Source organism: Pyrus communis, chromosome 1 (assembly GCF_963583255.1).
Source record: "Pyrus communis chromosome 1, drPyrComm1.1, whole genome shotgun sequence".
NCBI lineage: Eukaryota > Viridiplantae > Streptophyta > Magnoliopsida > Rosales > Rosaceae > Pyrus > Pyrus communis.
This window is the reverse complement of record NC_084803.1, coordinates 13,224,050-13,241,943: the sequence shown is the minus strand read 5'-3', so window position 1 is coordinate 13,241,943 and position 17,894 is coordinate 13,224,050. Positions and strand designations below refer to the sequence as shown.

At 37.8% G+C, this 17,894-nt stretch overlaps 2 protein-coding genes and 1 non-coding gene across 3 annotated transcripts; 2 read left to right on the top strand and 1 right to left on the bottom strand.

The window, feature by feature from the left end:
* Positions 1 to 109: 109 nt before the first annotated feature.
* On the bottom strand, positions 110 to 3,453 carry LOC137732607 (enhanced ethylene response protein 5). The gene is made up of 13 exons (XM_068471917.1): positions 3,184 to 3,453; positions 2,945 to 3,081; positions 2,747 to 2,840; positions 2,503 to 2,592; positions 2,246 to 2,311; positions 2,024 to 2,113; positions 1,836 to 1,892; positions 1,399 to 1,460; positions 1,086 to 1,173; positions 855 to 931; positions 695 to 769; positions 505 to 610; positions 110 to 417 (listed from the first exon to the last, which is right to left on the bottom strand). Exons 1-13 carry the CDS (start codon positions 3,349 to 3,351, stop codon positions 286 to 288), a joined length of 1,242 nt encoding a protein of 413 aa, XP_068328018.1. The 5' UTR covers positions 3,352 to 3,453; the 3' UTR covers positions 110 to 285.
* A 1,249-nt stretch (positions 3,454 to 4,702) lies between these two features.
* LOC137735213 (uncharacterized) lies at positions 4,703 to 6,833 on the top strand. The gene has a single exon (XM_068474622.1). It carries the CDS (start codon positions 4,909 to 4,911, stop codon positions 6,388 to 6,390), a length of 1,482 nt encoding a protein of 493 aa, XP_068330723.1. The 5' UTR covers positions 4,703 to 4,908; the 3' UTR covers positions 6,391 to 6,833.
* A 10,581-nt stretch (positions 6,834 to 17,414) lies between these two features.
* LOC137720323 (small nucleolar RNA Z103) lies at positions 17,415 to 17,517 on the top strand. The gene has a single exon (XR_011066495.1). It is a non-coding gene; the product is annotated as a small nucleolar RNA Z103 (small nucleolar RNA).
* The last annotated feature ends 377 nt before the right edge of the window (positions 17,518 to 17,894 follow it).

The window sequence follows — 17,894 nt, the reverse complement described above, 5'->3', positions numbered from 1 at the left end:
GTTTGAGTGTACCATAGCCGAGTTTACGGACATAAAGGACATCATTGGTTCGACTCCGAACAAAATTGATGGGTGAATAATGAGCATAAACAGGAACATAAGATGGCTGTTAAGTTCTAAAAATGAACTAAGAATACTGAGATTCACAAAAAGTTAAAAGTACAAGGGGAACAATATAGCGATTCTTCATGGGGCCGATAAAAATGGTTTCCAATGACGAACTGGCCGGCATATCTCGTTTTCATACTGTATTTTTCATCACCTGACTGCTTGTATCGATATTCTCTATGAGTTGACAGGCTTTCCATTTAATTTAGGAAAAGGATCTTGCTTGCTCAAAACCACAACTTTGCTCTTGTGAGCGAAGTATCCCTTTACAAGATTTTTGTATATTAATATGGCCACTATGCACTCCACCTGAAAATTACACCAGATATTTGATTAGCGAGAAACGGAGAAACCAAGAACCACTCTACCAGAGAGAGAGGTGGAGAAAACAAGTACCTCATCGACATCCATGGCTATCTCAAGCCATTTCAAAGCCTTAACAATTACTTCTAATTTCAGCTGGTGAGCTTTAACCGGGTCCTTTTGCTTTTGAATGAAGTAACTGCACAACAAGATTGTGGAAGTCGTGAATTGAATCTTCAGAGGAATTTTACCATCAATTTTATAAAGCGGCATGAGAACTTACATTTTCTTTATTAATCTCTGGTAGACTTGGAGTTCTAGCTTCTCTAGGACAAGATATACACCTGATCTCAAGAACCTGTTTCATTTTGAAGGAATCAGTTCCATCTTTGGAAATCGATTTTAACCAATCTCAAGATTTTCAAAATGGATGATACACGTACCGATCTTCATGCTCCTCAAGAGCACGCCGAAGAAGTCGAAGATCACCTCTTTTTAGAGCTTGTACAACATTCCTATACTGCGAAAGCAAGAAGTTATAAGTTAGGGTTTAGCCACAACTTTGGAAAACGGGAGAGGGGGAAGCAACATAGCTAAGCAATACCGGAATATCTCAATTCCCATCATCAAGCATTAAATAATATCTCTTGCAAATAAATAAGGGACTGCCATACCTCAACCAGGTTATACTTTTCCAGAAGCCAATCATTTGGTAAGATGCCTAATGAAAGCTTCACAGGTATCAAATACTTCAATATCATCCTAGTAAATACAAAATGAGAAACAATGAGTCGGACAATAAAAGACAGTACAACATATCCCAAATCTATTATTGACTTCCTGTTGCAAGAAGTTCAACATCACACAAACAAAAAGATGATACCCCCTTAAATATATAGTCACAACAACAATCATTTTGTCTAGATACCCCCTTAAAGTCTATCATGCAGATGCAAAACATATGCAACAAGCACACATGAACCTTACCTTATATTTACTTCACGCTGAGGATTGCAATGCTTCAAGGCATATGATAATTTCTGATCAGCCTGCAAGGTAACAAAAGTAGATTTAGTGAATAGCACACGCCTGATGGAAATTCAGATTTTCAGTTCTAGAGCTTTTTGCATGCATAGAAATAAGTGAATTCAGGCAAAGTATAAGATCAATCATCCACTGGATTAAATCTATAATTTGGGCACACATCCGCTGAGACTGGATGTTATCAGTGGTAACTAGTAAGCAATTTCTTTACTTAAAAATATGGTAAGGCATAGTATGGAACTGCTCACTTCTTCATCCAGTGTGTATAAATTTTAGATTCAAGACTCCAGAGGGTAACTCCATAACCAAAACCAAACCACCACTTAAAAGTTTAATATACAAGAAGGCATCATTAACATCATGAAAATTAGAATACTCACAGCGGGGAAATTTTCATTGAAAACTTCCAGACGACCTGTATAATACATATAGGTGACCTGCATATCATGGTATAACAGTGAGAACAAACATAAAAACTAGTTCTAGATATATAACAAATTCAAAAGAAAAGGGGGATGAAAAGGAAAGGAAGGAAAATTGAATCTGCTCTACCAAAGGCAGTTCTGACCTTATCTCTCTTAGGGAATTCCTCAAAATCAAATATTCGTGCAGTTTCAATGCTCCTTATGACGCTGCGGCAAAGGTGAACTGTACCAAGCTGCAAAGTAATGAAGATAATTCATCATAGTGCAGCTCTAGCCATTTGTGTTTTATTCAGCATTCAAAAGATACCCTAATAGCTAATTCAGATATTAAAAGCACTGAACTCATAAGCGTGCGAAAAAAATACCTTAAAGTAAACTTTAAACAACTGGCAAGTGACGTATAATGCTCCAACACGTTTCGGGCCTTTTCCCTATAATGGATACACCAGTGAAAGAGTTAGCAGTACAGATTCAAACAATGGTTCGTAAACACCCAAGAAAATATCAACTCTTATTGTATAGAAGTTTTAGTAAAGCAACAAACTTTTTTTGCAAAGAGAATACAAAACAAAGTTTAGTAAAAGTAGCGAAATAAATAGAATATCAAAAGAAAGAATCTTACAGCAAGAACGCCAAAGACTTTCATAAGGAAAGAACCAGCTCCCTTCAACTTCTCTGGAGACTTTCCATTAGAAGCCAATTCCTTATCAGCCTACAAAAGTTCCACACAGGCCAGTCCTACTAAATTCGTCTTCCCAACATATCGGCAACCAATTACTAAATAAAGCACGTATCTTGACAGAACAATAATAAAGTACAAATTAATTTTCTTTTCATTAAATAAAAAAGGAAACTGGGGGTCTTACCCTCTCAGCTAGAACCCTAATCTCATAAGCAATGACATACAATGCTGGCAAAGCCCATGCCGTATCCCAATTCCGAAACTCCTGAATAAAAGCACTGCACATCCACCATTAACATTAGTCAAAAACCAAAACCAAATACAAAATTTCCCACAGAACAGAATTAAATAAAACAAAGAATCAATAAAAAAAAATCAATACTTTGCAGATTTTTCATATGCCTGATAGGAATCAATGAAATTCCCAATTCGGTAGCTCTGAAAAGCCCGGAAGAGATGCACCAGAATTTCGCCAAACTGCGAGTCGTTATCGGACTGTTTGATCAATCTATTGAAGTCCTGTCACACACCAAGAACCCTCACCAATCAAAACCCTAAATTCCCAAATTGAAACAAATACAAATACGTATACAAATATACACATTGGTGAGGATGTATTACCTGGAAGACGTTGAGGGCGTCGGCGAGGGAGAGGAGGGCGGGGCTGTTGGAGGAGAGAGAGAGGAGATGCTTGAGGGAAGCTCCGTCCTGGGTCGAAACGGCATCGGAGAAGCGGTTGAGGTAGTCGGTAATTCTTCTGTGAGCTTCTCCCATGCTCAAGTACGCCATCTCTCTGTCTGCTCGATCTAACACTCTCGGTATCTGCAAGCACACACCTTACTTCGTTTTCTGAAGGGTTCAATGACGTCGTTTTGCTCCACCATTGTTCTTTTTCTTGAATTGTCTTACTTTCTTGTCTATTTTAGAATTTTTTTTTTTTTAAATGTCATATATGAATTTAAACATACTTTTAATTTATTATTAATTATATTTTTAGCAAATTCACATTTTTTTTTTTTTAATGTTTTTCATCTTTATGTGCCTTACATATGATTTGTGTTTAAGGTTAATCCAAACATGTATTTTTCAAATTAGTTGAAAATTTAGATCGTATCTTGTAAATCTACTACTTTTAGGAAGCAAAATTTTGTGGTGAACTATAAGCAACCTTCTCTCATTACTTAGTGCCTTTGAACTTGAACATAATCAGTTAATAATTTTTATATGGTACAACAAACATAAAACTTAATACAACGACATGTAGAATTCTGATCGAATTTCTTTCTAACAATATAGTCCTTAAGACATATAACACATGTTCTTGAAATATAATTGTCTTCGAAAACAATGATAAATATAAAAACTTGACATTGATTTTATTAATTATCTGCTCACAAGCAATGAAATGAAAAAGAAGTCTAAAGTTTGAAATAATCGTAAACACAATATAGTGGTGACTTAATTATGGATAGGACAGATTTTCTTAAAATTTTAGTTCGTAAGACAAAGTTGAAATAGATTTATAAATTCATATGACAAATAACAACTAAGCCTTATCACATTAAATAAGGTTGGTTATATGAATCTTAATGCAATTATGCTCGATTTTACGCCAAATTTCCGTATAAGTTCATATGATATCTAAAAAAAATTTTCTAAAATACATTATTCACAAAAGTAGACAAGAAGGTACCCCCACTGGCCACATAAATTGGATTTAAGCATTGTCTCTTTCTTTTCTTTTTTTAATGAGAATATTGTCCTTTTTAATACATGTTATTGAAAAAGTAAGCTTGAAATGAATGAAGTAAATATTAAATACAAAAATTGTACACATGCGTATTTTTACCGTTTGGATGCGCCAAATCTAACACCAAACTCGGTGTCGTAGATTCGTAGCCAACAGATCCTCTTCAAATTCCTTTGGTGCGGATTTTAGGAATCCTTTCATTATGTTCGTTTATCGTATATTATACGGTTAGTTTTTATCAAGTATTATTTGTATTTAATTTTAAATAAAATATTTTAAATAATTTTTAATCGCACAATGTACGATTGACGAATACGATGTACGAATCTCCGGATCCTCAGGATCCGGCTTCGACTCGAAACCTTCCTTCCAGCTCAAATCAAGTCCCCAAAAAGTCAATAACAAGTGGTCTTCTCCAAAATCTCTACCAAACCACTGTCTGCAACTCCACCCAAAGACCCAACCTTATCCCTGCTTCTCACTCCAACTCCACACTTTCTCTCTCTAAACACCTCACCCCTAAACCCACATCCCAAATCCTTCAATCTCCGACCCATCGAAAAACAAAACCAGAAACAATCACCTGGTTTCTTCGGATGGGTTCGGATTTGACGCCCGTGAAAGCCACTCCGATCCCGACCCACGACCAAGACTCGCCGAACCCATCTGCGGCGCTGCTCTCTTTCAACACCGACCCCTCCGCCTCTCCGGTCCCATCGTCTTCCCCTTCTCACAAACCCAGCACCACCGTCATCTTCATCTCTCTCCTCCTCACCACCTGCGTTGCTCTCTCCGCCGCCTTCGCCTTCGCCTTTCTATTCTTCTCCAACTCACCGAAATCCGCGCCCGTCTACGAGTCCTCGTCACTGGAATCCAAGGCTCGAGCTTTGAGAAAACTCGATCATCCGGTTGTACTTTTGGTTTCCTCAGATGGGTTTCGATTCGGGTACCAATTCAAGGCGCCGACGCCGAATATCCGCCGCCTCATCGCCAACGGGACGGAGGCGGAAGAGGGTTTGATTCCGGTATTTCCAACTCTGACATTTCCCAACCATTACTCAATTGTCACAGGTCTTTACCCTGCTTACCATGGAATTGTCGACAACCACTTTGTGGACCCGCACACAGGGGAGTCCTTCACCATGGCAAGCCACGAGCCCAAGTGGTGGCTCGGCGAGCCGCTGTGGGAGACGGTGGCCAATCATGGTTTGAAGGCTGCCACTTACTTCTGGCCTGGTTCTGAGGTAATTAAAGGTTCTTGGACTTGCCCTGATAAGCTTTGTATGCAGTATAATAGCTCTGTTCCTTTCGAACAACGGGTTGATACCGTTTTGAATTACTTTGATATGCCTAGTAGTGAAATTCCTGTGTTTATGACTCTGTACTTCGAGTATCCCGATCATCAGGGTCACGAGGTGGGGCCTGATGATCCGGAGATTACTGAAGCTGTTGCTGGAATTGATAAAATGATTGGGAGGTTGATTGAAGGTTTAGAGAAAAAAGGGGTTTTCGAGGATGTTACTATAATTATGGTGGGTGATCATGGGATGGTTGGTACATGCGATAAAAAGCTAATTTATTTAAGTGATTTGGCCCCTTGGATTGAAATTCCTAATGATTGGGTCCAGTCACATACTCCAGTGCTCACCATTCGTCCGCCTTCGGGTGTTGATCCTGTGAATGTTGTTGAGAAGATGAATGAAGGGTTGAAATCGGGGAAGGTTGAGAATGGGAAGAATTTGAGAGTGTATCTTAAGGAGGAGCTTCCTAGTCGGCTCCATTATGCAGCGAGTGATCGAATTACGCCTATAGTAGGGTTGGTTGAAGAGGGATTTAAGGTAGAACAAAAGAGGACGAAAGGGAGAGAGTGTGGAGGAGCACATGGTTATGACAATGCTTTTTTTTCCATGAGGACCATATTTGTTGGGCATGGTCCTCGGTTTGAAAGAGGTCGCAAGGTTCCTAGTTTTGAAAATGTCCACATATACAATTTGATCACAACGATTCTCAATATTCAGGGTGCTCCTAACAATGGATCTGTGTCATTTCCAAAGTCTCTTCTTTTGCCTGCTGCGTGATGTCCACGCAAAGTGTTTCCCCATGGAGTCAGCTTAGTGAAGTTTGAGTGGTGGTTGGAGAGATTTCGTTATTATGTAACTGTAAGATTATGTGCTTGTGCTTGCGGGATTCTGGGGTCATGAATAGATTATGATCCAGCATTGCAGAAAGGTAGCAGTATCAGTTATTTCATGGTCCGGGAGCTCACTCGTAGCGACATGCTTAGTTCCTTACCCGTGATCTGCGAGCTCACTTGTTGCGACATCTTAGTTTCCCTGGCAACCTGGGTCTTCTGTCTATTCATTACATGTAACAGGAGCTGTGCCATGAAAAGGTCCACCCTCTAAATGCTGAGTTGTGAATTTGCAGTTCTGTCAAGAGACATCGTTCGCTAGATTATAGTATCATTGAGAAACTTCAACCTTTTATGTCTTTGAATGAATATATGCTTATTTACGTCTTATTGCCTAAAGTATTCATAATCTGTATTTAATTTGGCAGCACTTCTGAAATTTCGGGTTAACTACGTTTTACCCTGTGGTTTACAACTTACATGTGTGTAACTTTCGGTTTCACCTTATCCCATCAGGTGCGGTTGGTTGTATGAATCCTAAAACCGAGCACAGTGGCATTCTAGAATTCATACATCCGTCCTCACTTTGTTGTTTTATATCCCAACCCCAATTCGCCAGGGTCAAAATTGAGGGGAGAGATTAGGGAGGGGAGGTTGCCGTGTGAGATTCTTCTATTCTTCAATACGCTCCTTCACGTGGGACTACGACGTAGTCTAACATTATGCTATAAACATGCAACTCTTATACATGTTCATTCAATCACGAAAGCAAGACGGATGCAATTAGGTAATTCGGGAGGGATGGAAATTATGTGATTCAGGCCGAGTCAATCAACCCACTCTAATATTTTTCTGATTTATATTTTTCTCCATTTAATGGCCATTATATAATGTATGCTAGATGGGAAGAGTTTGGGCCTTTGGGATAGTAGGGGGTCGTAGGCCCAAAAATCAGCACAGTTTGATTGGATTCTGTTGGAGCGATTACGGGCCTAACAGACTTGAAATATACGACGGCGCATAATTTCCCGAGCACGATAATGCAGTACAATAATTTAATTCAAATTATCGAGACATTTAGTAATACGTTTTACTAATATTTTATTTATTTTTAAGTAAAAAACTTTAAATTCTACTTCTGTATATGACGAGTTCATCAATAAAATGTAATGGTATTATTTTTACTATTTCTTAGTTTAAAATTTATAAGTATCAAATTTCTCTTCACTTGTAAATTATATAATTTGAAGAGCAAATACATGTCAATTGGACAACAAGGGACACAACGAGTGGATGAGGGAGAGAGAAGCAGTTTCACCACGTTTCGTGTTGAAAACTATGCTTTGGGAAACATATATGTATTATTTATTACTAGTGGGACCCATGATAATAGAATAAAAGAATAATGAAAAAGCACACAAGTGGTCTGTATGAGTAATGCTAGGAAGACTAAATTTGCAAATTAAATAATGTGTCACCAATAAGAATGAGCACGTCTATCAACGCTTAAATAATAAACCAATCATCAACTTACATGTCCTTTAGTTCTCAAAATTTAGTTTCCAAATTTAGTCTCCTTAGCTTTATTCTTGTAGATATATGTTTGAAATTGGATAAAAAGGATTGTCTTTTATTGATAGAAATGAGTTTTTATAAATTATAATATAAAAAGGCAAGTTGGAAAAAGGAAGAGAGAATGCACCGCAAAATGAGAGGGCTATCTTATAGTTCTTAGTCTGTGAAGATACATTGTTAGTGCTCCGTTTTATTTTTCCATTAATGTCGAACCTACACCGTGCTCGAGAGATAACTGTGCGTATACTGCAGTATAAGGGATGTATAGATTATCAAGAAAAGGAGCCTAACTATATGTATATATAAAATACTAGAAATTATAAATAAAGTAATAATAAGAACCTTTTTTTATAACTTCATTCACAAAATAAAATTCTATTTGAATCTGTTGACCCTAAAAATTACAAAACCTACTTGACGTGCAAGCCTAGTAACTAATGAGCTAACTACATCATTCGGTTGATGCGGGGTGTGCCAACTCGTCGGCCGAGCTCGGCCAAGGAGTAAAATTTGTTGATGTTAAGTTAAACACGCTACTGACTTCTTGATCTTGCAACTGCGACCGAGGAAGGAACACGTCTCAGCCTTCGGGTTCTCGAGCCTGAAGACAAGGCTGTTGGTTCTGCGAAGTTCACGAATCGTCGGCGCCGGGTTCGATCATGGTGATTATATTCGTAAGAGTATAAGCACGTTGAACCGGCTCCAAACTATATGGACACAGGTACCAAAAAAAGATGTATGTCTTGATGGTAAATGTGGTTCGGCAGTCAGAATGCCGAACTCTGAAACTCACTTGTGAGTATCCAATCATAAAATCACTTGGCGTTCAATGTGCCGAATGTAGTAACTTGTAACACCTTACTTCGTCAAGAAGGCTAATAAGATGACCTCTGTCAATAAGGATTCAGAAACCCTTCTCGACCGAGACTTGGATAGGTAACCAATTGGCCTTAACGGAGTGCTGTTTATCCAAACTGAAGATGTTCGCCAATTGCCTTCAGTGCTGTTTATCCAAACTGAAGGTGTGTTGGCGGAAAAAGAAAATAAAAAATCTCAAGATGTTTGAGAGGTTTGCGCAGGACAATTTGTGTGTTGAATTGGAGAGGGTTTCTATGGTGAATGCCGCTTGGTATTTATAAAGACCTACATACCCAAGTCATGGAAAACAATCCCAATTTCACTTTGACTCCAAATCTTTAATTGTTGTTGCTGGCCACACACTTATCCCATGCATAATCACAATAAATGAAACTCTGAAAACTTATCTTTTATGCACCTAAGCCCACGCCTTAGGCCTTATCACATCAATCAAAGTTTAATCTCATCCTTATCATGACCTTCCTTTTCAAAGATCCAATCTAATTACGTCTTTACCATCGTTCAAAATGGCCGAGATGATTTGTAGCAACCCGACGCAATCTATGTGACTAGATTATGCCAAGGATATTCGATGGTGTTATTTATCCCATCATCTCTTCATAAGCTTTATCCATGCATGCATGGTAATAAAAATATCATGGTTGATAGTTTCGCATTATCTGCAAAACCAACTGATTCCATCACATCACCTCATTTTGATTACTCCAAATGGCATATCTACATACTGATCATCCAATATTAATTGCATTCTTGTAGTATTGTTCCCCGTGGTTCGCATGCGGATGAGACTCTAATGCTACACGACATTTCACACTTTAAGGATATTTTCAAGATAATTACTATGATAAAAAACAATAGTACTATCAAGAAAAACCTCTAATCATCCGACGACCTTGATTAATTAGGCCGATGGTGTAAATTCGGGTGTAAACATTGCCCCGCAATTTCCTTGAACTTCGGCTCGTGAGCTGAATAGTTAAGGAAATTAATTGTTTGTAGCCAACAACATTTCGTCGTATTGCCTAAACAAATTTTGTTTCTCGATATTAAAATCACCTCTGTTCTGCTAATGTCGTGATTTACTGCAGCTCTCGACTGCCAGGTCGAGAAAAAATTTAGAGTATCGGTAAAAAAAAACTGGGGTCGAGGATAAAGTGGGGCCCAGACCAAGACCAAGAAGAACTGGAGTCGAGATCGATAAAAACTGTTCTTGGAGCTCGACTTGCCTATATATACATATCTATATATAAAAGTAGCCTGATTGTCTGATGATCCTGATGTAAGCCTACTCCTTTTTCCTAGATTCCTCCGCCATGTAATTGCATAGATACACAGCTGCCATGCACATACTTCTGAGCCCTCATTAATAATGTAGCCTTTTATTTTATTTTTTAACATCTGAGGCCAGAGAGGAAACACGAATTTAGCCTTGCTGAGTACCAGCGCACTTGTCCCTTCCATGCACGTGCATACTTGCATGCATTCTATTTAATGTAGAAAATGAGAGAGCTGCCGCAACTCTCAATTGCCAAAGTCAAGAAAAAATAAAAATTTGGGCTGAGGTTGGGAAACAAACCATTCTTGGCAGCTTGACCTATCACCAATCAAAGTCACCGACTACTAATAATGTTGCCCCCTTATTTTCTTATGCATCGGCCTAAAAGGCCGAATGGTTAAGAAAATAATGTATTCAGCCTTCTTTTTTTTTTTTTTTTTTTTAGCAAAAGAGAATGAAAATAGCTGAATCATAATCAGAAGGAGGCCAACGATGCTTTATTCAAGCTAAGATCTTTTTACATCAAAATTTTCATTTGGAGATTTTCCAAAGCCGAATAAAAGATCATCTCCAAATATGTTCGGCTTGATGAAAGATTTTTTATCATTGGCCGCCAAATGTGTTGAACAATTATTATACCCCCCTCGCATAATAATTTTGCCAATTTCGGCTTTTAACTCGAACAACTTAGCCGAACTGGATTTCTCCATATCAGCATTATCACCAATAATCATATCGATTGGCATGGTTTTTTCGGCTAGACCCATGTCTCTGCCTTGTTCGTTATTGGAGCATTCCTCTGACAAATCATTTTCTAAGTCGATTTGTGGCTCAGAAACTTGAACTTTTTCTTTTAGGCCCACAATTTCAGTCTCGATCGAACAAACAAATGGCCTAGGTTCTTCTTCGCCGTCTTGATAACCTATTTCGGTTGATGCGGGGCATGCCAACTTGTCGGCCAAGTTCGACCAAGGAGTAAAATTTGTTGATGTTGCGTCGAACACATTACTGACTTCTTGATCTTGCAACTGCGACGAAGAAGGAACATGTCTCGGCTTTCAGGTTCTCAAGCCTGAAGACAAGGCTGCTAGTTCTGCGAAGTTCACGAATCATTGGCCTCAGATTTGGTCACGGTGATTATATTCGTAAGAGTATAAGCACGTTGAACCGACTCCAAACTATACGGACACAGGTACTCAAAAGAGATGTATGTCTTGATGGTAAATGTGGTTCGGCCGTCAGAATGCCAAACTCTAAAACTCACTTATGAGTATCCAATCATAAAATCACTCGGCGTTCAATGTGCCGAATGTAGTAACTTGTAACATCTTACTTCGCCAAGAAGGCTAATAAGATGACTTATGCCAATAAGGATTCGGAAACTTTTCTCGACTGAGACTTGGATAGGTAACCCAGTCGGCTTCAATGTAGTGCTGTTTATCCAAACTGAAGGTGTTCCTCGGTCGGCTGATTCTACAACAACAGTGTTGTTTATCTAAATTGAAGGTGTGTTGGCGGAAAAAGAAAATAAAAAATCTCAAGATGTTTGAGAGGTTTACGCAGGGCAATTTGTGTGTTGAATTGGAGAGGCTTTCAAATGTTGTCTATAACTCTGTATTTATAGTAGCTACCTTTGCTTGGCACGGCTTGATAGCTTTGTAGAGTCCAAATGTCGCTCTAACTTTGTGGAACATCACTTGACTCAAACTTATGTCCCATCACCTTAGCTGTCCAATATCTCTAAGATATGATAAAGGCTATCTCTTAATTTTCCTTGAAAAGATTAAATATATCTTCCCACATACGTGGCCTGACCAAATGAATGTATCATATTCCAACCGAAACTTCTCTTTCTCCACTATATTGGTCCAAGTGCAACCATGCATGCATGATAATTAAAATACCATGGTTGATAGTTTTGCATTATCTGCAAAACCACCCTGATCCCATCACATCACCTCATTTTGACTAATCCAAAAGGCATATCCACATGCTGATCATCCAATATTAATTTCATCCTTGTGGTATTGTTCCACGTGGTTCTGCATGTAAGATAGGACTCTAATGCTACACGGCATTTCACATAACCTCTTCTGCATGGAGCTTTATGCTTATCACAATATTGTACACCTTACGGATATTTTCAAGATAATTACTATGATAAAAAAAAAATTAAAAAAAACAAGAGTAATGTTAAGAAAAATCTCTAATCATCCAACGACCTTGGTTATTTGAGCCGATGGTGTAATTTTGGGTCCAAACATTGCCTCCCAGTTTCCTTGAACTTCAGCTCATAAGTCAAATAGTTAAGGAAATTAAGTCTCTCCAACCAATTAGGAGTACTTCGACCGTCCAGCCAATTAGAAGTACTTCGGCCGTCTACTTATCATGCCAAGAAGAACCTATTGTTGTGCACTTGATTCTTAGTAACTTGTCGGGAGAACATGGTCATGGCTTCTTTTGACCAAAGAACAACCCATGGTCGAAGAGAAGTGATAAACAATCAAGCTCGATATTTTCTCAACCTCCTCGAATAATATGTCCTCCAGCATGTAGTAAAAATTTGTCACGTCGAGCCGTGGTAGATCCTCCATGAAAGGTGGGTCGAGGTCGAGAAAAATCTTTCTTGGCAGCTCGGCCTACTTTTATGTATATATATATGTATGTGTATGTATATATATACATACCTCGACGTGTTGGCCAAGCTCGGCCAAAAAACTTTCGTCTTTCCAATGGATTCTGACAACTTGGAAGCAAATCATGATTCCTCACGCTACAACATGTCCATAGGTTGAAGCTTATATCTAATTAAATATCCTTCTTTTTCCCTTTTTCACTTCTACCAAAAGAAAATAGTAAAACCACTTTTGTTGAAGAAAAAGTCTGCCATGACCAGGAAAAACTTTGCATGCACGCATCCAAAGGCCTACAACATTAGTAACCGAACCCACCTGTCCCAATCACTGTCAAGCTGGATGGTAAAACCACTTTTGTTTTCTTTTTTACTAACCAGAGCCAAAACCAATCTCGCCAAGCTCGGAAATACAAGACCTTGAATCTGCCAACACCTATATGGCCACCATAGCAACTTCCTGACTCTCGAACTCGGGCTAGAGAGCCGAAAGTTTTATTTTTATTTTTATTTTTATTATATATATATATAGTTTGTGTACGAGGCATTGCCCCCCCCCCCTATTTTCTTATGCATCCGCTTAATTAGCCAAATGATTAAGAAAATAATTTATTCATTTTCTTAATAAAAGAAAACGAAAGTGGCTGAACTAATAAAGAGGAGGAGGCCAACGAAACTTTATTCCAAGATAAGATCTTAGACCGAAAAAAGAATTTTCTCCAAATATTTTTAACTTGATGAAATATTTTTCATTTTCGGCCGTCGAATGTGTTGAACAATTATTATGCCCCCCAGACATAATTTCTTCGCCAATTTCGGCTTTCAACTCAAACAACTTAGCCGAATGGGATTTCTTCATATCAGCTTTATCACCAATAATCATATCGATTGGCGTAGTTTCCGCATCTAAAACCATGTCTCTAATTACCATATCAATTGATGTGGTTTTATGGTCTAAAGTCGTCTATTGGTCTTGTTCGTCATTGGAACACTCATTTGACGAATTATTTTCTAAGTCAATTTTTGGCTCAGAAACTTGAACATTTTCTTCTAGGCCTACCACACTTTCAGTCTCGACCGAAAAAATAGGTGGCCTTTGTTTTTCAGCCAAATTAACAATTTTCTTAAGTCGATGTCTCATTACGGCTGGAGCGGAAAATTGCCCCTCGGTCTTTTCAACCAACCATTCCTCAAATGGAATCGATTTGTAGTAAAAAACATAAGGAAAATATTCTCCATCTAGCCAGGCATTAAATCGAGCCCTATCTTCATTTAACCATTACTCTTGCAGGGTAACAGGAGCTCTTATTCTCAATATGTAAGCGAATGACTTTTGCATCTCTCTATGGCCACGAAGAATTTTTCCACTTCCAAAGATCTTATTCGTTCCTCATTGTGTTTTTTCAATTGCTCTAGGAGCTCGTACAATCGGTTACGTTGAGCCAGATTGGAATCTTGATATATCATATAACATCGTAGTTTTAGCACCGGGTCTCATTGGACGTGCTAAAATGTTGACCTTAAAAACTACAAAGTCTATGTGGTGTGCAGGCCGAGTAACTAATGAGCTAACTACGTCATTCGGTTGATGCGGGGCGTACCAACTCGTCGGTCGAGGAGTAAAATTTGTTGATGTTGCGTTGAACGCGCTACTAACTTTTTCATCTTACAACTGGGACCGAGGAAAGAACATGTCTTGGCCTTCGGGTTCTCGAGCCTGAAGACAAGGCTGCTAGTTCTGTGAAGTTCACGGCGCCGGATTCGGCCACGGTGATTATATTCGTAAGAGTATAAGCACGTCGAACCTGCTCCAAACTATACGGACACAGGTACTCAAAAGAGATGTATGTCTTGATGGTAAATGTGGTTCAACCATTAGAATGCCGAACTCTGAAACTCATTTGTGAGTATCCAATCATAAAATCACTCGGCGTTCAATGTGCCGAATGTAGTAACTTGTAACACCTTACTTCGCCGAGAAGGCTAATAAGATAAGCCAATAAGGATTCGGAAACCCTTCTTGATCGAGACTTGGATAAGTAACCAGTCGGCCTCGACGCAGTGCAGTTTATCCCAACTGAAGATGCTCATCGGTCGATTTATTCTACGACAATAGTGTTGTTTATCCAAATTGAAGATGTTCACCAGTTGCCTTCACAGTGTTGTTTATCTAAACTGAAGGTGTGTTGGCAGAAAAAGAAAATAAAAAATCTCAAGATGTTTGAGAGGTTTGCACAGGGCAATTTGTGTGTTGAATTGGAGAGGCTCTCAAATGTTGTCTGCAACTCTGCATTTATAGTAGTTGTCTTTTTCTTGGCACGGTTCAATAGCTTTGTAGAGTCCAATTGTCACTCTAACTTTGTAGAACATGTGTCCCATCACCTTAGCTATCCAATATCTCCAAGATATGATAAAGGGTATCTCTTAATTTTCCTTGAAAAGATTAAATATATCTTCCCACATACGTGGCCTGACCAAATGAATGCATCCTATTCCAACCGAAACTTCTCTTTCTCCACTATATTGGTCCAAGTGCAACCATGCATGCATGATAATTAAAATACCATGGTTGATAGTTTTGCATTATATCTACAAAACCACCTTGATCCAATCACATCACCTCATTTTGACTAATCCAAAAGACATATCCACATGTTGATCATCCAATATTAATTGCATCCTTGTGGTATTGTTCCACATGGTTCTGCATGCAAGATAGGACTCTAATGCTACACGGCATTTCACATAACCTCTTCTGCATGGAGCTTTACGCGTATCACAACTCTGTACACTTTTAAGGATATTTTCAAGATAATTAATATGATAAAAAAAACAAAAAAAAAAACAATAGTAATGTTAAGAAAAATCTCTAAGCATCTGACGACCTTGATTATTTGGGTCGATGGTGTAATTTTGGGTCCAAACAAAATCACTAATCACTTTGGAATAAAATTGGAAAATAAGTTTGATTTTTTTATATTGTATTAATTGTGTAATGTGTAGTTAATATAATATCGATGTGTGCGAAAAGACAACAAGAGTTCAAAACATCGAAAAAATAATTTCACCTTCGTTGTCGCTTTCTAAATGGTCAATTTTTATTTTCAGATTTTTTTTGGCAAAAATGGGAAGACGAGGATATTATTCATTGCGTAACAAACGTTATTCAACTAAGGTGTATTTTATAATGGTTGTCTTTCAATTTTTATTTTGGATTTTTACTTATTTGGAAAAAAAAAAAAAAAAACCTAACGATTTCGTTTTTCTTTCAGTTGTGGTGCTCTATTAGGCCTTTCCCGGCTAAAAGAGCATTTTGCATTTTGGTTGCTCTGTTAATAAATCTGACATTTGCTAGCACCTGTGACGCTGCTCTTATATTCCGAGTAAGTTTTATGTCCTGCTTTTTTTCCAGTTTCGAAATGCATTGATAATTGTTGGATTAAAATGGATTTATAATTTTTGGGAAGAAATGAGAGGATTCATTGGAATTTTGGAAAGCTTTGTCTTTCTGTCTTACGAACAGGGAGAGGAAGAATTTTAAAACTTTTTATGTTGTTAGTGCTGGAACCTATGTGTTTTGTTGGGAAATTGATAATATGTAGAGTTATTAGAATTTTGGAAAGCTTTGTCTTCGTCGCTTTTATCCGGCAGAGAGAACACAAACATGGAGAGGAGGACAGTCAACATTAGTTTTAATTGTGGTTTTAAATTTGTTTATGCTGTTGGTGGTGGAAGTTTTTATTTTGGATTGATATGCTGGCTGTCAGATTTTGCCTGTTTGAAGTTTATGTTTTTAGTTTTAATTTTTGATGAAAGTAACTCATGTTTGCTTACCCGGCGGTGGTTACTTTTCTGTGCATTGTACGGGGTTTTAGTGTTTGAAGCCCTAGACACATAGGTTGGCCAAGTAGCTGTGCATCCCTCATTGCCCTTTTCGAAGCTGCCACTACTGCTATGGTTTTTGCTTCTTAATCTGTGTAATAAACTACATTATGAAATTAATACACACGTTTAACTGGTGAATTTACATTTTGTTCTGGTAATGCAGATTAAATGGTGAGGAGTTCCATAAGCGCACCTCGGTGGGTTTTTTCGTAGAGGATCCCAGTTTTCTCTGGCTAATTTCAGAACTTTCCAACCACTTAGTGTGAATATAACATAGAAAATAGCATTTATTTCATATCAGAAAAAGCCTTAAATCAGCTTCAATCCAACTCCTTTCTTTGCTTTGCTTACATAACGAATTAACCAATTTTGTTCCGTTTTGATAACCTTTTGAAACATTTGGTGTCTGCATAGAACAATTTTTCAAATTTTGGTTTCTTTTATGTTTTGCCTGCTCTGTCTACGCTTACAATTTGGTTTTCTTTTTGTTTTTTGTTTTTTGCAGCTTCAATGTACAGCCTTTAAAACCATTCGTACTTCAGGTACGTAATATGACCCTTTCATCTTAGGCTTTTTATTCAAACAAGTTTTTATTTTCGATGTACTGCAAAAATTATCTTTGTTATTCTTTTAAATAGTTTTTATATTTGTTATTGCATGATCCAATGAGTTTCTTCCTAGTTAACATTGTAAAACAAAAAGATCATCTCACCGAAGGAAAAATATGGAAGTGACGATTATTTATCCAAATGATCAAAACTGAAATAACTGAGCAAGTAGTATCTCTGTGTTACACAGAGACACCTAATCAGCTCTATCTGATCCATATTTGAACATCTTTTTTCTTATTTTTACATTAGAATCAGTACAAAACTGGCTTACATATCATTTTACACCATATTCTCATTTTTATTCATTCAAAGATAGCTTGCTGCAAATTTAATCATTTTAGTTGTTATAAAACATAAATTTACTTCTTAACCTGCTTTTCCAATCCTTGGACATCATCTTCTTTTTATTATGTATTTAACCTTTTGTTCTTTCTGTCTGTTCCCATCTGCTTGAACATCAAACTAAAGTTTTGTTTTCCTCAACAAATTATCAGCATGGATTCCCATCATCTAAACTCTTACCTCAACTAAGTGCACAGCTCTATATGCTTTTTAATTCTTCATATCCAAACGGTATATATGCATGCTTATTA